Source organism: Pteropus alecto, unplaced genomic scaffold (assembly GCF_000325575.1).
Source record: "Pteropus alecto unplaced genomic scaffold, ASM32557v1 scaffold135, whole genome shotgun sequence".
NCBI lineage: Eukaryota > Metazoa > Chordata > Mammalia > Chiroptera > Pteropodidae > Pteropus > Pteropus alecto.
Genome location: NW_006438076.1, coordinates 2,978,644 through 2,996,636, shown reverse-complemented (window position 1 = coordinate 2,996,636; position 17,993 = coordinate 2,978,644). Strand labels below are relative to the sequence as shown.

Below are 17,993 nucleotides of genomic sequence, written 5' to 3'. Positions count from 1 at the left end.
TGCTGGGAATGTGAAACGGTGCAGTGTGGAAAACAGTGTGGCAGTTCCTCAAACAGTTACATATAAAGTTATCATATGACCCAGCAGTTCCACTTCTAGATAGATACCCAAGTGAAATGAAGACATATGTTCATATGACAACTTACAAATGAATATTTATAGCATTACTCTTAATAGCCAAAAGGTGGAAATAACCCAGATGTCCATCAGTTGTCAAATGGATAGACAAAATGTGGCATATTCATACAATAGAATATTACTTGACAATAACAAGGAATTAAGTACCGATACATGCTGTATCATGAATGAACCTTTAAAACATTATGCTAAGTGGAAGCCGGTCATAAAAGACAACATATTAGATGATTTCATTCATAGGAAATATCCAGAACAGGGAAGTCTGTTAGAGACAGATACCCAAGGCTGGAACAGGGATGGAGAGTAGAAGGGTGATAGTTAAAGGGTTTGGGGTTTCTTTTTGATGAAAATGTTTTAAAATTGACCGTGGTGACAGCTGCACATATCTATGAATCTACAAATTATTATTGACTTGTACACATTAAATAGGTAAATTGTATGTTATGTGAATTATATCTCAAGAAAGCTGTTAAAAATTAAAAGGATGGAAAAGGTATATGATTCGAACACTAATCAATAGAAAGTGAGAGGCTTTTTACTATCTGATAAAGTACACTCGAGCAAAAAAGAAAGAAAACATGTATTTTTTAATGTCCAAAAATTACAAAATTATCATATAAAAGGTAATTCAAGAGAATATAGCCAAAAAATGTAAGGGAAAAGCATTAAAGAGGTGTGTTAGCCAGTTTATTAATAAAAATGTTATTTTTCTGCAAAAAAAAACAAGCTCATGGGGAAAAAGAGTACTGTATTAGACCAGTAAAAGTAGTGTTATTTTAAACTAGGACCTGCAGCGTTGCTATGCCACCCTATTATCTTGGCTGCAGCCCTCACTAATCCATTCAAAGGGTCTCCTGAAAATACACAACATGGTTTTGCTAGTTTGGGTTAGTTACGATTTAAAGTAATGAGAAGATTTAAAGTCAGTGTCAGTAAATGTATATCAACCACACATATCAAATTGGAGTCACTATCTGCAGATGATGGTTTGTTATTAACTTTTGAAGTGTAATTTTGGAGTAGTGTCAGTTCCAGTAGAGTAGCAATTATTAAACTTTTTGGTCTCAAGATTCCATTAGACTCTAAAAAATTATTAAGAATCTCAAACAGCTTTAGTTTATGTGAGGTATACCTATCAGTATTCACTGTATTAAAAATTAAAATAGAAATTTTATAAATATTTATTTTAAAACAATAAACCTATTATATGTTAACATATATGTTTATGAAAAATGATACTATTTTCCGAAACAAAAATAAATTCATGAGAAGAGCTTTATTGTTTCACATTTTTGGAAATCTGTTCAGTTTCTGGCTTAGTAGAAGACAGCTGGATTCTCTTATCTGCTTTATATAGTCAGTCTGTTATGTTTGTGTTGGTTCGGTTTAAGTATATGAAAAAAATCTGGTCTCAGATACATAGTTGGAAAAGAAAAGTATTTTAAATCTTTTTAGTTAATTGTAAATATTCTTTGTCCATACTGTACCAAAAATTCAGTAAGTGGTGGCTTCCTAAAGTTTAATAGCAATATTGAATCTGAGATCAAATCATATGCATATTAATGGTAATATGGAATTCAAACTCTTCCCGTTCTGATGCATTAAATAAAATTTATTGATCCATCTTACACTTTGAATGAATCTTTTACCCATGCATGATTTTGTAACATTATGCATTGGTCATTTGGAAAATATTGGTTCACTGAGTTATACATACGTTCCAGATGTTGACACACTTAACTACACAATCGAAAAAACTGTATGCATTAATATCACCAGTCTCTTCACAAAAAGGTATCTGGAAGCTGTCAAGCTCATGGTAGCTAAAAAAGTTTTCTAATGCTGATTTTTGTTTGAAAGCTCAGATTTCATCATTGGCAACAATGGTAGCAGTCAATAGTTGTTTTCCTCGGAATGACAGGCTCCCTCATTCATTTTTGGAAAAATGCCTGAGACTACCCAAATCTGAATATCCGAAGTTTATCAGTCCCTCTTTCAAATAAAAATGATGTTTGATTAAAAAACAGGTGGCTGGTTCAGCTTACAATTCAAATAATCACACTAGTGTTTTGCCTCAAGACAACCATCATACTCCAGTATACAGAAGTGCTTTGTGCATATTTCTTGTTTCTTCACACAGAATATTAGAAGGACATGTATTCAAGAGTCAAGATTTAATACAATAAATTTTTACTGCTTCATTAAGGACATTCTTAAGTGAAACTGGCATCTTTTTCTTACCAAAAAAAAAAAAAAAACTTTGGTAATGAAGAATACAATGATTACTAGCACAGTTTGGTTCACTATCTTATTCAAGCTAATGTTGACATAAGAAATGTCCAAACCTGTAGAGAATTTTTATGAATTTATTTGAGCCAAACTGGCAACAGATGCCAGGGAGCAAGATCTCAAATGCTCTCTTGGAGAATGGCAGTTTTGCAACTTATTTTATACATTAGAATCAAAGGAGGAGACATGAGGAAGATGCATGAAATCTATTGGTGGTAGGTTAAGGAGGCAGAAGAAAACACAGAGGGAGAATTTCTAGGATTGGATAAAAAGCAAAATGGAGAAACACATACTTTTACATTGTGGGGTACACACGATAGTTAAACATTTAGAGCACAGAGAGTATGTGGAGAACAATTTAACAATGAGGGTTCTGTGGCCTTATGCTCAGGTGCCAGCTGTTGTGCCTTCGGTTGTACTTTTGATGGGTAGGAAAAGAAAATTACTTTGATATTTCAAAGATACGTTATCCTTAATGCCTAAGAACAATGGGCAGAGCTAACTTAACGTAAAGATCGACTTATGCTAAGGAAGCTATAGGCCTGGGACTTCACTACCCATTATTACCTGTCCAGTAAGGAATTTGTGATCAGACCATCCTGTGTGGTTACTTTTTTGTCACTGAGCTTGTCAGGCCTGCCATGTGACCCCCCTGAGCTTGCCAGGTTTATTGCATAGCCTCTTATTTGTTCACATAAGGTACCAGCAGTTTTACCCACCATTGCCTTTGCACTGTCAATGCATTTAGAAAAACGATTTAAAAGACAAATATCACCATAATATTACTATGAAAATAATTTGACTCTGCATAGTCCTTAAAGAATCTTCGAGATCCAGGAGGTCTGTAGGCTGGGTTTTGAGAAACATTCCAGTAGAGGATATGTAAGAAAAAAATACAGGCAACCCAAAGGCTTTACAAGAGAGGCATTTGGGGGAAATTTAAACATTATTTGAGTATTTTATATTAGGGAGCTAATAGTATTGCATATTTTAAGGTTTGTTTTTTTATGTAAAAGGGAGTCCTTATCTTTTAGGGTACCTATTGAAGTATCTGAATGAAATGATATAATGCCTGGGAATTGCTTCAGAAAAATTCAGTGAAGGTAGGAGGGATGTCGTGGATGGAGAGTTTTAGGTTACACAAGATTGGCCATGTGTGATCATTGTTCAAAGTGATGATAAGTGCATGGTTTTTTTTTTTAAATCCTCTTATTTTACTTTTGTGTATATTTGAAAATGTCCATATTTAAGAAAAGAAAAGAATAACAACAGCAGTTGGCAGTGTTAACAGACCCATCTACTGAGCCAGTTTCTTATAGTAAGGAGATGACATTGTCATTTAAGGCAGATAGCATTCAGAATCAGAAAGACTGCCATTTAAATGCACCGAGACCCTGGCAAATCCCTTAACTTCTCAGTCTATTTTGGCACTTATAAAACTGGAATAATACTACTTACCTCATGTGGTTTTGTGAAGAATGCATATAAGGTGTCCAGCACACAGTAAATGTGCCATAAATGTAACCTCAGTAAAAGAGTCAGGATTGTTTTTGTTTGTACTATATGTGGGATCAGAACGATGAGAGTTAACAGAATAGATGGAAGGAAATGAAGCAGCATTGGATTCAGTTCACTGAAACGAATGAGAAAATGTTTGTGCGAGTTGTGTGGGAGTTGTGTGGGAGGTCGGCATTTCCTTTTGACCATGGAACTTCCTTGTTTGTTTTCATTCCTTTGTCTTGATTTAGAGAGGCCTCCGGTGGGAAATTTAGTTCTAGGGTCACCTGCTTCGAGAGAGAAAAATGCTTAGTGCAGCTACAGAAGCCTCTTTCCTTCCTTTCTGTGTTGATCTGCACAATGTGAAATTTAAAAGAAATAGGACTGACAGCTAAAATAAGCGCCTCATGACATTTATTTCCAGGCTTTAATCTTTTGTACTTCTTTTCTGAGAAGCAAGAAAATATTCCACACCCATGATTAGCTGATTGTATACCCAGACATTTTTATCTGTGCATAATGATTAAACTGGTGTTGGAATATAGTGTTAAATAATTGTATGTATGAATCAGAGTACAAAATGAAGTTATAAAACATAACAAGGGCATTCTGAAAATAACCATATTCTTCATTTATTTTTAAACTTAATTTTGCTCGTATTTTTGGAGTAGATACTGTTTACACACATTGCCGAAATCAAAATGATCTAAAACGGTTTATGTACATCACAACATCTCACTCCCACTCATGTCTTTGTCTGCCTCCTCTTCCCACACTCACTCCCCATAGGTCACTACTCTTAATAGCTTTTTGAGTATCCTTCCAGTGCTCCTTTTTTTTCTTTGCAAAAACATGTCTATAGGACTGTATGTTTTCTCACCTCACTACCTTCATCCCCCATATCAACAGGTAGCATTCTAGACACACTGTTCTGCACCTTGTTTGTTTTATTTAACCTTATATCCTGGAGGTCTTTCCTTACTGGTCTCCTGTATATGGGTACTTGACTTGTTTTTAGTTTTTTGCTGTTATAGATAACAGAGCAGTGATAACCTTGTATATGTCATTTCAGTTGTTTGCAATTATATCTGTGGGATTTATTGCCAGAATAGAATTTTAAAATTGTGGGGTAAATGGGTTTTAATTTTGATAGACATTAAAGAGGCACTGTATAACAAATCTAGAAAAGTGCCTAATATTCAATAGTAGTTGACTCTTGTATATAGTGAAATTGATTAACTGAGGTTATAAATTCTTCACTATTTCTGATCAGATTATTCATTCCATTTATTAAGTATTAGAGTCCCCTGATGGTTGCCAATGGGCTATAAATATGTGATGGAATTATTTATGCCTTTAGGTAAAATGAGAATGCCCACATTCTTAGCCACATAAATCATGGGCCATACCATGTATTTAGCAGGGAAAAAGAATCTTTGATTCCCCGGACAACAGGGTACAGTGAGAAGCCTGTTTAGTAGTAGATGTAGCATGAAACAATGTGTCACCATCAGACAGAGATACTGTATCACTTCTGCTCTGATTTTTCTATGCGAAAATATTTACTGTTTATTTGGTAGGCCTGAAGAATTGGTAATTTTATAAAACACTTTGAAAAATTACAAAAAGAATTTGGCAGATGAAGAGTGTTTTATGAATCTGCTTCCATGGATCTCTGGAAACAGATCTTTATCTGAGCATTGCTCTATTAGAAAGATGTACAAAGGAAACCAGGAAAGTGGGGGGACCACTTTGAGGAACAATAGAATGAGCTAATTATCTATTATCTAGCAGCTAAGTACAGTTACATAGGGTTTGAATGGGAAATATTGGGGCCTTTAAGAACGAATTCTTGTTCTGATATTATGAAATGGTATTGCAGGAATAGGTTAGGAATCAGATATTATAGTGCATTATAGTTACTTACCCTTTCAGATTCCTTTTGTCCCAGAGGCCACTTTTTCTTTTAAATTTTAAAGCCAACTGCCCACTGAGGTTAGTCCTCAGAGATGTTTACATATATTTAAAATGAATCTGGGAAAGCAGTTATTTAGATAAACCATATGTTAAGAAATAGGAGTCTGGGGTGGGGAGGACCAAATAAAAAAGAAGTAAGACTGTTTAGAACTGACTAGTGCTTGAAATTTTTAACAGTTGCAAAATGCAGATTTTTGATAGCCTTTATTAAATACTAAGTATTCTTCCTACCAAACCTGTACAGAAATTGCTGAATTATGCAAGGGAAAAAACAGAGGGTAAGCAGTTTTTCCATAAGCATCCATAGCATAAGCATCTAAATCAAAAAGCATCTGTTAAAAGTGAGTAGGATTAGAAAAAGAAGTGCTAAAAGTGTGTTTTATTAGTTATTCCTTAGTTAAAGATTTATGAAAGCACACATTGTCTTCTTATCTGAGTCCTAATTAGAGGGTAGTTGGTGCTGTGCTTTTTCCTTTAGTCCTGGTAGTGACTTAACATCTCTCGGCTGTGCCCATTTTCTTCATTCTATAAAAATGCTCATTTAGAGAGCTTGTACTTGTTTGCATGTGATGTCATAGTGCTGATCACTTGCTTTGTGCTAGGCATTATTCTAGGCACTTGGCATGTATCATCCTGTTTTCCTTATAACCAACCCTGCGAAGTAGACAATATATTACCCCTATTTTAAGTACAAAGTATTCTTCAAAAATTCACTATTACTGTAATTAAGACAAATGACCTACCAAAACACATAGCATCAATTTTTCTCTTTCAAATCTCTCCGCAGCGTACTAGTAATGTTCGGTCCACGTTTTTCAAGGACTGTTTATATGAAGTATTTGATGACTTGGAATCAAAGATGGAAGACTCTGGAAAACAGCTGCTGCAGTCAGTTCTCCACCTGATGGAAAATGGAGCCCTGGTATTGACTACAAACTTCGACAATCTGCTGGAACTGTATGCAGCAGATCAGGGAAAACAACTTGAATCCCTTGACCTTACTGATGAGAAAAAGGTAAAATGTAAAGAATTAGTCACTTCTTAAGGCTAGTGGATTGTATCTTTATTGGACAGAGTTTTTTAGTTGGGACATTGTGCAGTGCTGATATTTACATAGAGATAGAAAGGAAGATTCTTGTCCCTGCTTATTAGATTTTCATCCTTTTTACTTTTTCTTTTTTGAGATAAAAATCAATATACAGTAAAATACACAGATCTTAAAAGTGTTCAGTTCTGTGAGTTTTGACAATTTCACTCAATTTTAAAGCAAGACTATAAGAAGTCAATTGAAGTATTAGGTCTCTTGAACATCTGATAATATCAGGTGGGTGTAATACCGATTTAGAATTCTCTCTTAGAATATATTCTTTATGCCAGCTCCATCTGGAAATGTATGAAAACACTTTATGATGTCTGGAAGAGCAACTTTCAGGCCAGGTGATAGCTGGGCTGAGGTTAATCAGTGAAAACCTCAGCAGACTTTTTTTTTTATTGTAGGCTATACTATACCTAAGCTATCTACCATAATACTGAATTATAGATGTTGATCTATGTCAACTAAAGAAATGAGGCTTTATTAGAATGGTCACCTGAGTTTGTAATTTGAAATCTAGCACCAATAGGAAATTCTATAGCTATACCAACATGTATTGATTGAAATACGGGGAAGCCATAAAAGGAAAAATGTTTTCATTGCCATAAAAAGATGTCAAAGACATAATGAGTGAAGAAAAAAGAAAATAGATTGTGAGTCACCACCAGGTCTTATTTGTCCTGCTCTGTAGTTTTTATAATTTTCCTTCTATACTTTGTTTTCCCAGGAGCCTGCCTCTGTGTCCAAATTAAGAGCCCAGCTAAATAGAGTATGGATAGGCAAGAGATTCACCACTGGCTTTCATCAGCACAGTACTGCTTCTGCTAAAGGAGTAGCTGTGATACCACTCTTGTAATTTTGCTGACCTCAAAGCCAGGTTTTAAAAGGAAATCAAATTTAGAAATGGTGCCATGAAGATTGATTTTCTCTGGCTGGAATGTTTTCCACCTGCTACCCCATGCTTTGTATGGCCAGCTCTTTCTTCACCTATTAAATCTGAACTGTCACCTCCTGTGAGAGGCCTTCTCTGACCATCATATTTAAGAGGGACCCACCCTTACATCTTTGTCCATTTCTTTCATAGCCCTTACTGTGACTTTCATTGTTTATCTTGGTTTGTTTTCTGGCTATTTGCCCCACTGGAATGGCAGCTCCCACCTAACCAGGTACCATGTCAGCCTTTCTTACCTTAATGTCTAAGATAGTACCTGGTGCATAGTAGGTGCTTAGTAAATATTTTTTTTTTGAATTAATGAATGATTGAATGAAATTCAGAAATTAATGGCTAGGAACAGTATCCATGCTGTCTCTGATAAAATCTCCAAAGACCCTGACCAGCGTCAGAAGCATCAGGCCTTTCCAAAGTTAAGGATATCTGTCAGACTTGACATTTTTCTTCTCATTTCCATCCTGGGGCCTCGAGATTTGCTTTGTATTTTTAGTCCACATTAAGGGCAATATTGAAGTTTACTTGTTAAAGCCACTGACTGATAGTCAGAATGGGGCCTAGTAGTATTCAAATTCTAAGTCTCTGTGCCTCTTGACTATTTTTCCTAATTCATACTTTATTTCTCTAGAATGTTATACAAATAAATGTATATTGTCTCAAGTCCTTGAGGAAAATGAAACTATGGAATTCAGGTGGCTATTGTTACCATTGTCATCTAAATGACTGTTCTTTGATATCCTTTAGGTAACTCAGAGGTGACTGAAGTGATTCTTTTATTGCTTATCAGTTGCTACACAAGAAACTACCTTGAAACTTTGTGGCTTAAAACAACATTTCATTTGCCCACGATGATAAGAATTAGTGATTTGAGCTGGGCTCAGCAGGCTGCTGTTCTGCTGTATCGTGGCTGCAATCTTCTGGTGGCCAAACCATGGCTGAGTGTTCCAAGATGGCCTCACTTCCATGTCTGTTGGTTCAGGCAGTTGTCTGGACCCTACATCTTTAGCAGGCTAGCCTAGGCTCCTTCACATGGTAGCTTAGTTCCAAAAGCAGCAAAAGAGAAATAAGACTCGTTGTGCCAGACTCTTTGAAGCTACTGCTTGTATTGTGTTTGTTAATGCCCCATTGGCTAAAGCAAGCCATGTGGCCAAAACCTGGAGTGAGTGTGAAAAGGGACTACACAAAGGCATGGGTACAGGCTTGATATCTTGAGGATTATTACTGAAACAGGACATCATAGTTCTCATGTATGTCACCAATAGAAAGAGTCCCTGTTGTTTCTGCAAATGATGACAAATTCTAATTTTTGATTCTAACTTTCAAAGAGAAATCACCAGACTTGGCTGCCATCATTACTAACAGTCATGTCTGAAATGGAAAGCGAGGCCACATCGAGATTTACATTCTTGCTCTGTGATATCATGAAGCTGGAGAGTTATGTCAGAAGCCTAGTCCTCTTACCCACTGGGACCTTGAAGCAAGTGCTCAGCCATGCCAACCTGAGTGAGCTATATTTGTGTTGTGCAGGTCCTAGAGTGGGCTCAGGAGAAGAGGAAGCTGAGCGTGTTACACATCCATGGGGTCTACACCAACCCTAGTGGCATCGTCCTTCATCCTGCTGGCTATCAGAATGTGCTCAGGAATACTGAAGTTATGGTGAGTGATGCCGATCTTGCTGGTCTTGAGAAAGCCTTCCTGGGAAACCTCTAAATGTACCGTTGGTCTTCAGGAGATAATGTTTCTTTAAAAATTGGAAGGTCAGACTTTGTTTCTTTTCCGTGCTTCTCAGCTTGTGGGTGTGCATGTCATCTTAGGAAATGTACTCTTCAGGTATCGAGCTGTAGGGTTTTTCTGTTTTTGATTGACAGTCAGCTGGTGGCACTCTGTCATTGCCATCATCTTCACACATAAAGAATACATTATTACCTCTTTTCATTTTCGTTTATTATAGTATCAATCTTCTCTATGCCAGTAGTGATTTTATAGCTTTTTATTGACCAGTCATTACTAGAACATAGATTCTAAAGAGATTTTGTATAAATTGTTTTGGGCTTTTATTGAATTAACCACACTTATTCAAACTTATGGCTAGTGAAAACATTGGGAAAAAAATTGGGTGATAAAATGGAGGTTTTCTTTTTTGTGAAAAAGCTTCTTGATCTTTAGGGATGCAAGTTTTAAATTTGCTCACACATCCATGTTCAAACCAAAACACTCTGTGGCCAGTGATATTCACTGGCCTCAAATGCTGAAAACAGTATGTACTGGCTATTTTCATGAGTGGGTCAATTAGAGTGATTGTCTTTACATGATGTGGCAAAAGAAAATGTGATGTTTTCTAAAGGGTAACATTTTTTTTTCACCTATTCTTTCCCTGACATCTATTGGAACTACATCTACCATTGACAGAGTGATCTCTTAAGCAAAATCATTTCTAATGTTTTTATATTTATTTATTTGTATATGTATAGATACATACATATACACAGATACATATTGATGTTCTAAGTATCAGGCTTCCTTTGAGAAAATCTGGTGATGAGATTATCTTCAGTGACAGTCCATCATTCATATTGTAAGGCAAAAAAGGCAAATATGGTTCAGAAAATGGAAAGAATAAGATATATTGAAGACCTGCTTATTACCTTATGGCCTCTGGGCACATAGATCTAAAAAATACACTGCAAGGTCAGTAGACCAGTGTCAACCCAGTGAAACCCTGAATAGAGAGCCTATAGGAGAATGCCAGGTAAAGATAAATTTTAGACCAATCAAGTTATAGTAATAAACAATAAAAAGGTCAGACTTGGGGACTTAACTACCCTCTTAAATCTTGGTTAAATGGTCATCACAGTCTGCTAAAAGTAGCAGTTATGAGACCCTGTAGACATTTTTTCTTCAGACATGCTGTGTGTGTGTCTTCACAGTATCATTAACATGTTGTTTCTTTTCCTGCAAGAGAGAGATTCAGAAACTCTATGAAAACAAGTCATTTCTTTTCCTGGGTTGTGGCTGGACTGTGGATGACACCACTTTCCAGGCCCTTTTTCTGGAGGCCGTCAAGCATAAATCTGACTTAGAACATTTCATGCTGGTTCGGAGAGGAGATGTGGATGAGTTCAAGAAGCTTCGAGAAAACATGCTGGACAAAGGGATTAAGGTCATCTCCTATGGAAATGAATATGCTGATCTTCCAGAATATTTCAAGCGGCTGACCTGTGAGATCTCCACAAGGGGTAGAACAGGTAAGGTGTGATTTGAGACCGAGAGGGATCTGAACGCAAAAGCTTTCAGCCATTTGTGTCTTTGTGATGGGTAAAATCATTATCAAGATGAGGAATATCATCTTAACCAAATTATGAAGGGAGATCATGGTTAGTTTTTAAGTTAGACTAAATTCCATTTGGATAGGAGGAAAATAGACAAAGGGATATTCTAGCACTTCCATATAGAAGTAGGAAGAATGAAAAAAATTCAGCCCCACTAGTTATCAGTGAAATGCTATTAGAATTTAGATTTCAAAATAGAAAAGAATGCTAACTCAGTTTTGGCTAAGGCCGTGAGGAAAGAAATATATTCATGTTCAAAATTTAAAAACCTTTTACCCAGAAGCCCCACTCAATACAATTTATCTTTAGAGAAATTTCTCCTAGAGATCATTGGACAATTGCACAAAGATAAATAGGTGTGGTTGTATAACGGAAAAAAATTGGAAGCAACCTAAAATGTTCCACTTTATAGGAAATTCTATAAATACACCATTTATTTGATCAACTACAACGAAGCCATAAAAAGGAAACTTTTTTTGTCCAAAAAGATGTCAGAGACATGATATTGTGAGTGAAGAAAAAAAAAAGGGCAGGTTGGAAAATACCACCATGGTCAGTCCCATTCATACAAAATTATAGATTATTCTGTTTTTTTGTGTGTATGTATAGGAAAGTATCTGCAATGTTTCCTAAATTAACTATGGTTCTCTTTATGCTGTAGGATTTAAGGGGTTTTTAAAACATTGTTTATATTAGTATTTTCTACAATGATTGTGCATTATCTTTATAAATAAACAAACACTTCAAAAATATTTGGACACCGTTAGGGTGGCATTAAAGTTAGAGGTTGGGGTTTTACCTCCAGGTTCTAACAAAAAAGCCAAATGGGGGAAAAGGTTCTGTTTATTGACTCCAGGGAAGTTCCCAGGTACCCTACAAAATGCAAAACTTTTTTGATATCAGCTAAATTGAAGAATGCTTTTTAAAACCTTACTTTGAGTAAAGGCAGGCCCCAGGACATGGCCATTCTGATTCACCACCCAGGTCCAAAGAAACGTTGCTGTTGTATGTAGAATGTTCTTGAAAAGTCGTGTGTTAATATGGATTTTCATAGTCAATCTGAATGCATCTTAAGGGGTCTGTTATAGTACAGGTAACTTAATATATAGAGAACTTTCCCTAAATCTTACAATCATTCCCGGCTATCTTTTCTGAATCAAATTACTTTGAGTGCAATTCTCGGTAATGAGAAATCCCACAAACTCTTAACATCACCGTAACTGAATACTGAAGAACATGTCTTTCCTTTCTCTGTAGACAAATCTTTTGGTTTCTTTCTTTTGTGAAAACACTTTGCTGTTCTTTCTTGGAGATGTTTTCTGATGTCCTGCACTGTCTGTTCTGCTATTTACCTACACTTAGTACTTTCCTTATTGGGCACATTCATTAAACAGGAGGTACATACTCAAGCTCTACATATTTCTTTTGATCTACATTCTGAGATCTACCCAGGGAAAATGCTAAAACTGAAAATAACATAATCTCTCTGGACAGCCGTTTCTGTTACACTAAATTTTTCCTTAATCAAAATCGTCTTAAGTATTGTAGAGTGGCACAAAACCTTTTATTAGCTAGCTGTGTAGGCTTCCTACTAGGAGTGGCTTTCCCCAGAGTTATCCCTAATTAGGCATTCTGGGATTTTCATTATGGCTAAGAGGCTTTGTTAGAATGGTCAGCTGAGCTTGTGATATGAAATCTAGCAGAACAGCTTTGGGTTAAAAACATTTCATTTTGAGACAAGTCAAGCTTATCTGCTATCATTGGTTATGTTTTTATCTGTAGATGCATAAGAGGTAAGAGGTCTGCTACTGCTGTTTTAACACCAAGCATTCGCTATATACCTGGTATTGTGCTATGGGCTCATTTTTGTATAGTAAAAATTACTTGGGTTCAAAAGAGTCTGTAGGATCTAGTACATTTATTTAAAAAAAAAATCAAGTAATAAGAAAAAGAAAAATAATTCTTTTATAAACTTCATTACCATAATGCAAGCAGTTGTTTAGGTGTATTTCCAATGAACAATTTTCCCTATGCATTTTTTCATAGTTGTAAACAGTGTACATATAATCTTGGTAATTTTTTTAGTCAGTGGTACATCATACAATTTCCCACATGGCTACAGTTCTCATAACCACTATTTTTAATGACTGTTATAATCCAGTGTGGATGTTATAGTCAAGTGGTCCCCAGTCTTTTTGGTACCAGGACAAGAACTCCTATGAGAATCTAATGCCTGATGATCTGAGGTGGAGCCGAGGCGGTGATGCTGGCGCTGGGTAGCAGCTGCAAATACAGATGAAGCTTCTCTTGCTAGTGTGTGCCGCTCATCTCCTGCTGTGCGGCCCGGTTCCTAATGCCACAGACCAGTACTGGTCTACAGCTTGGGGGTGGGGGGAACCCTTGTTATAGTTTACCCAATTATTTCCTTATGTTAGGCAACTTCTAATTTTCTCTAGTTTCTCCTAAGAACTGTTGGAATGAATATTTTCATCCTTAGTTTTTCCTTCTGCCAATTTCTTTAGGATGTTTTCAGTGTAGATACTAGGTCAAAGGGCATGAACATTTTAGAGGTTGCCGTGCCTTTTATTTATACTGTAATTGGCCATATTCTTCCATGTTTTATATTCTTTCCTACACCATTATTTATCCCACTGCTGTCCGATAGAATTTTCTGCAGTGATATAAATTTATCTCTATAATCTTTGCTGTCCAGTAACCACATGCCACATGTGGCTATTGAATATATTTAAAATGAGGTTAGTGTGACAGAGGAAGAGAATTTTTCATGTAAAACTAGCCACATGCGGCTAATGGCATTGTATTGGACAGTGCAGATCTACCATTTTCTATTGTGGGAGTATCTGCTACTTTGCACTGTTTCACTTGGTTGAATTTGCTCACTTGCATGCTGCTCCCCACCGCTGATCAGACTGATTTTTTTCCCCTAAACTTGGCCTTCTGGACCAGTTAGGGACAGCAGACACACTTTGCCTATGTAAAACGTTTTGTTTATAAGCAGTGTTAGTGCACTCAGGGACCTTACTGTTTTATTTTCCCCGCTTCATCTCTATAATGTGTTCATTATGAAATAATGCCAGTCTGCTTATTAGTTAGAACATGTGCTATCATCTCCTTTTGGGTGGTTGGTTTTCTGCTATTAATAGTTTTGGCGTTTCAGTCTAACATGATACTAATATGCATTCTATTCAGCAGGGGTGGTGAGAGACGGTCAGCTAAATGGCTCATCTGCAGCACACAGTGAAATAAGAGGTGAGATACTATTTCCTGTTCTGTTTGTCAATTTTCGTCAGAAAATGTGTGCCTGACTTAGTTAAGACCTTTGAGAAGAATTACGTACCTCTCCTACCTGGTAAGAATTCTCTATTTTCCTGTCAAGTCTTTTACAAGATTCCTAGTATCTCATGTCTTCTGAAGGGTTAAGCCTGACCTAAGTATTTGCAGCTTTAGATATATAAACCTGTTTTGTGAAACTTCCTATTATTCTTTACCTTTTCTTCTCTCCACAGATTGCAGTACATGAGAAGGCTAGAAAAGTCATCACCATTAGACCAAGCTGTAAGGCCCTACTGTGGACAGTGTTCAACAGTAAACGTATAAGAACCCAACACAGCTCCTGGGAAAAACCAAAACCCAGAGGTTGAAGGTTGGGGGTAGAGTGGGGGGTGGGGGGAACTTCCAACTTAATCCTCATGCCAAATGGTTCTTGATCTTATGCGGCCTGTTCCAGTTCAAGAATAAACAAGTGACAACGGGACCCAGATGCAGCCCCCCATCCCACTCCCAGGCTGGACATGCCTGTGTCCACACAGCAGATCAGTGTGAAAGCCACTGACTGAGGCTGCAGCTCTGCATGAAGGACTTGGGATCTAGATGCTGTGGAATCGCCATGGCCCTTGTTGCTGTTTTGTACTCTATACTTGGTTTTTTCAATTAAGCTTAATGGCTTTTTTTAAAACAAGACTTGAAGCTCTAGTTTTCTAGATCTTTTACAGTGTACAGTATTTTACATACCTGAGCTGTATTAAAAGCTTGTTCATTTACTTCCCAGGGCCCTGGTTCTACTTTTAGGGTCACTTTAGAAAACTTCTAACCTGCAAAGGTAGTAACAAGCCTAATTTTTCTAACTCAATTTAACTTTTAAAAGTTCTATTCTTTCATTGGGGGGAGGAGTAATCTCATTCTCAGGACAGCCATTAATTTTTACCTGATTCCTCATCATTATCAATTCCTGCTCTTTCCTTCCCTTCTTACCATAAACCCCAGTTAGTGTGATGTGGGATTTTGGTTTTGAATCTTCTATAAAGTAACTCCAAGACTGAAAGGCAATTTATTTATGAAATTTATTTTCTTATATAAATTATGTATTTCTCTGGGCAGACAGCCTTCACTTTATTGCACTAATAGCACATCTGTAATACCAAGCTACAGGACAAGTCTCAACAAGAGGTTTGTATTCTTCAACGTAGCACTTGTCTACCAGGCACTGTAGAGAGGAGGCGGAAAAGCCAGGGTCCGCTCAGGGAGAAATGGGGAGCAGGCAATGTGATACCCTTCTAACAGGTGGTTTTCTCCCAGGAAAGGGAACATGCAAAGTTTATATCTGGGTTCTGGGCTTGGGGAAGAGCTGGAAGGCTGAGAAGCCCAATGCAACACTGCAGCTCAGCTCCCCTTCTTTCTGAGGGAAGCCAGGACTCTTCTCTTGTTCATTTGTAACAAATCACGGGGATAGGGGTCATCATAAGAATTAGCAGCAATTAAGAACAGGTCATACACTGCCAGTGTGACATCCGGGCCCAAGGACCTGAAAACTATGTAGCCCAGGGAGAAATGTCACTCAAGACCCAGAGCTGGATCTGGAGGTCTCTTAATCTAACAGCTGGGGAGCTGGGCTTCAAACTGCTCGTGCTCAGACATCCCTATGACCACACTAATTAGCAACGTTCTGGTGTTGGATCTTCCAACCATTGGTCAAAACTGTAATGAGACCTAGTCTATAGGCAGAGTGAAGGGGATGCCTGAGTAGGAAGGGGAGGCCCACGGCAGGAGTGGGGAGCAATGGGCGGTGACTGTAACATGATTAAGCTCTCCTTACAGATGGAGGCTGGGTGAACAGGGAGTAGGGATAGGAGGAGCTGCACACCCCAGGAGCTCCCCACGCTCTACCTTTGTACTACACTGAAGACAAGTTGCTCACACACTCTAAAGAACATTCTTGATACAGGAATGGGCTTTGGGGGGAAGCAGTGATTTGGTATTAGGCAAGAGCCATGTTAAGCCTTCATGAGGGCAGCCACCACAGCCTTGGCGTTGAGACTGCGTAGGTCGCAGTAGGTCTGGCCAGTGCCCACAAACACAATGGGTTTGCTTGTGATGTAGGTCATAGAAATAGCAGCTCCCACCTGAAGTGGAGAAAGGGGCACCCAATTAACTCAAGGCACCTTTTTCATTCCCTCAGTAATGGGGGGCTTTGCAGCCACCATAGCTTCAGCTCCCTTATGAAGGATGGCCACCCTCCCACCCCCACCAAATCACAATGTCCTGTGTTGTTCATATTTACCTTGTCATCAATGGTATCAAATTTGGTAAGGACAATGCCATCAATGAGCCGAGGTGTCTGAGCCATAGAATGGTCAGCCAAGGCTCTGTTGAACTTGACCTGGAAAGGAAAAATGGGGTATAAGTATAAGGAGCACTTAACTATCCAGAGCTGAGGCTGGAAACAGAACCAGGCCCTAGCCCTCACCAGTTGATCCACAGCCTCATTGCCTACTAAGGCCTCCCCCACAAACAGCACCAAGTCGGGTGTGTTGACGGTAATGAGCTTGGCCAGGGCAGTCATCAGAGGGGCATTGTCTTGCATACGGCCAGCTGTGTCCACCAGCACCACATCAAAGCCCTGATTACGTGCTAGAGAGAAAAAAACGTCAACTCAAAACATGCTTATTTCCAGATTCCCCTCAAGACGTCCTAGCCTGGCTATATTAAAAGTCTATCTGTTTACTTTCTTGGGCTCTGGATCTGGTTATAAGGTAGTATGGGAAAAGAAATCTAAGCTTGTCCATCAAGCATATTCAGAAAAAAGGATGGCAGTATGATAAAGATGATTAGAGGTTTCCTCAGTTGGGATATATTACCTTTGCCTACAACTACACTTATTACCCAAAGCAGAAATCCTGGCTTGTTATTGAGCAGTAAGTTGGTAGCAGGATAACCCTGATCCTCAGCACATTTTAAGGGAACCCAAGGAGGAAAGGGGCCCAGAAAAGCTCCCACAATTTCTGTGAACTGTACCAAAGGCAATAGCTTCCATGGCAATGCCAGCAGCATCCTTGCCATAGCCCTTTTCAAACAACTGCACCATGGTGCGGCCACCGTGATTCTCGGGGGGGTGTAGGGCACTCAAACGTCGGGTGTGTGTACGCAGCTGCTCCACAGCCCCGGCACGAAATGTGTCACAGGCAGCAATGAGTACACTGAAGCCGTTCTCTAACAGCCAGAAGGAAATCTGCAAAAGCAACAAAAGAAACTGTCACCTAGAACCAGAGTTGCTAAGACCTAGAGAGTGAAGTGTCTGAGACAGATGGGGAACTGCACTGACCTTAGCAAGATTAGTAGATTTCCCCACTCCATTAACCCCACAGAAGGTGACAACATAAGGGCGCTGATGACGCTGGGCATCCATGATATCCCAGCATGTCTA

The 17,993-nt window shown here is 38.1% G+C and overlaps 2 protein-coding genes across 5 annotated transcripts in view; one reads left to right on the top strand and one right to left on the bottom strand.

The window, feature by feature from the left end:
• The window catches only part of FAM118B (family with sequence similarity 118 member B), a 45,649-nt gene extending 30,035 nt beyond the window's left edge, over positions 1 to 15,614 (top strand). The window contains exons 5-9 of one of the 4 annotated variants that reach the window (XM_006915199.3): positions 6,689 to 6,916; positions 9,471 to 9,599; positions 10,903 to 11,188; positions 14,486 to 14,542; positions 14,800 to 15,614. In XM_006915199.3, the coding sequence (XP_006915261.1) occupies positions 6,689 to 6,916; positions 9,471 to 9,599; positions 10,903 to 11,188; positions 14,486 to 14,542; positions 14,800 to 14,813 (714 nt within the window). In that variant the 3' untranslated portion in view covers positions 14,814 to 15,614. Of the gene's footprint in view, positions 1 to 6,688; positions 6,917 to 9,470; positions 9,600 to 10,902; positions 11,189 to 14,482; positions 14,543 to 14,799 lie in introns of all 4 variants that reach the window. The other 3 variants (XM_006915197.3, XM_015592011.2, XM_015592010.2) reach the window with 3 other exon arrangements.
• A 5-nt stretch (positions 15,615 to 15,619) lies between these two features.
• Positions 15,620 to 17,993, bottom strand: part of SRPRA (SRP receptor subunit alpha) — a 5,946-nt gene continuing 3,572 nt past the window's right edge. The window contains 6 exon segments of the mRNA XM_006915196.3: positions 15,620 to 16,692; positions 16,851 to 16,949; positions 17,037 to 17,200; positions 17,585 to 17,798; positions 17,892 to 17,982; positions 17,984 to 17,993. The exon segment at positions 17,984 to 17,993 is cut by the window's right edge and continues 93 nt beyond it. Coding sequence (XP_006915258.1) covers positions 16,564 to 16,692; positions 16,851 to 16,949; positions 17,037 to 17,200; positions 17,585 to 17,798; positions 17,892 to 17,982; positions 17,984 to 17,993 — 707 coding nt within the window. The 3' untranslated portion in view covers positions 15,620 to 16,563.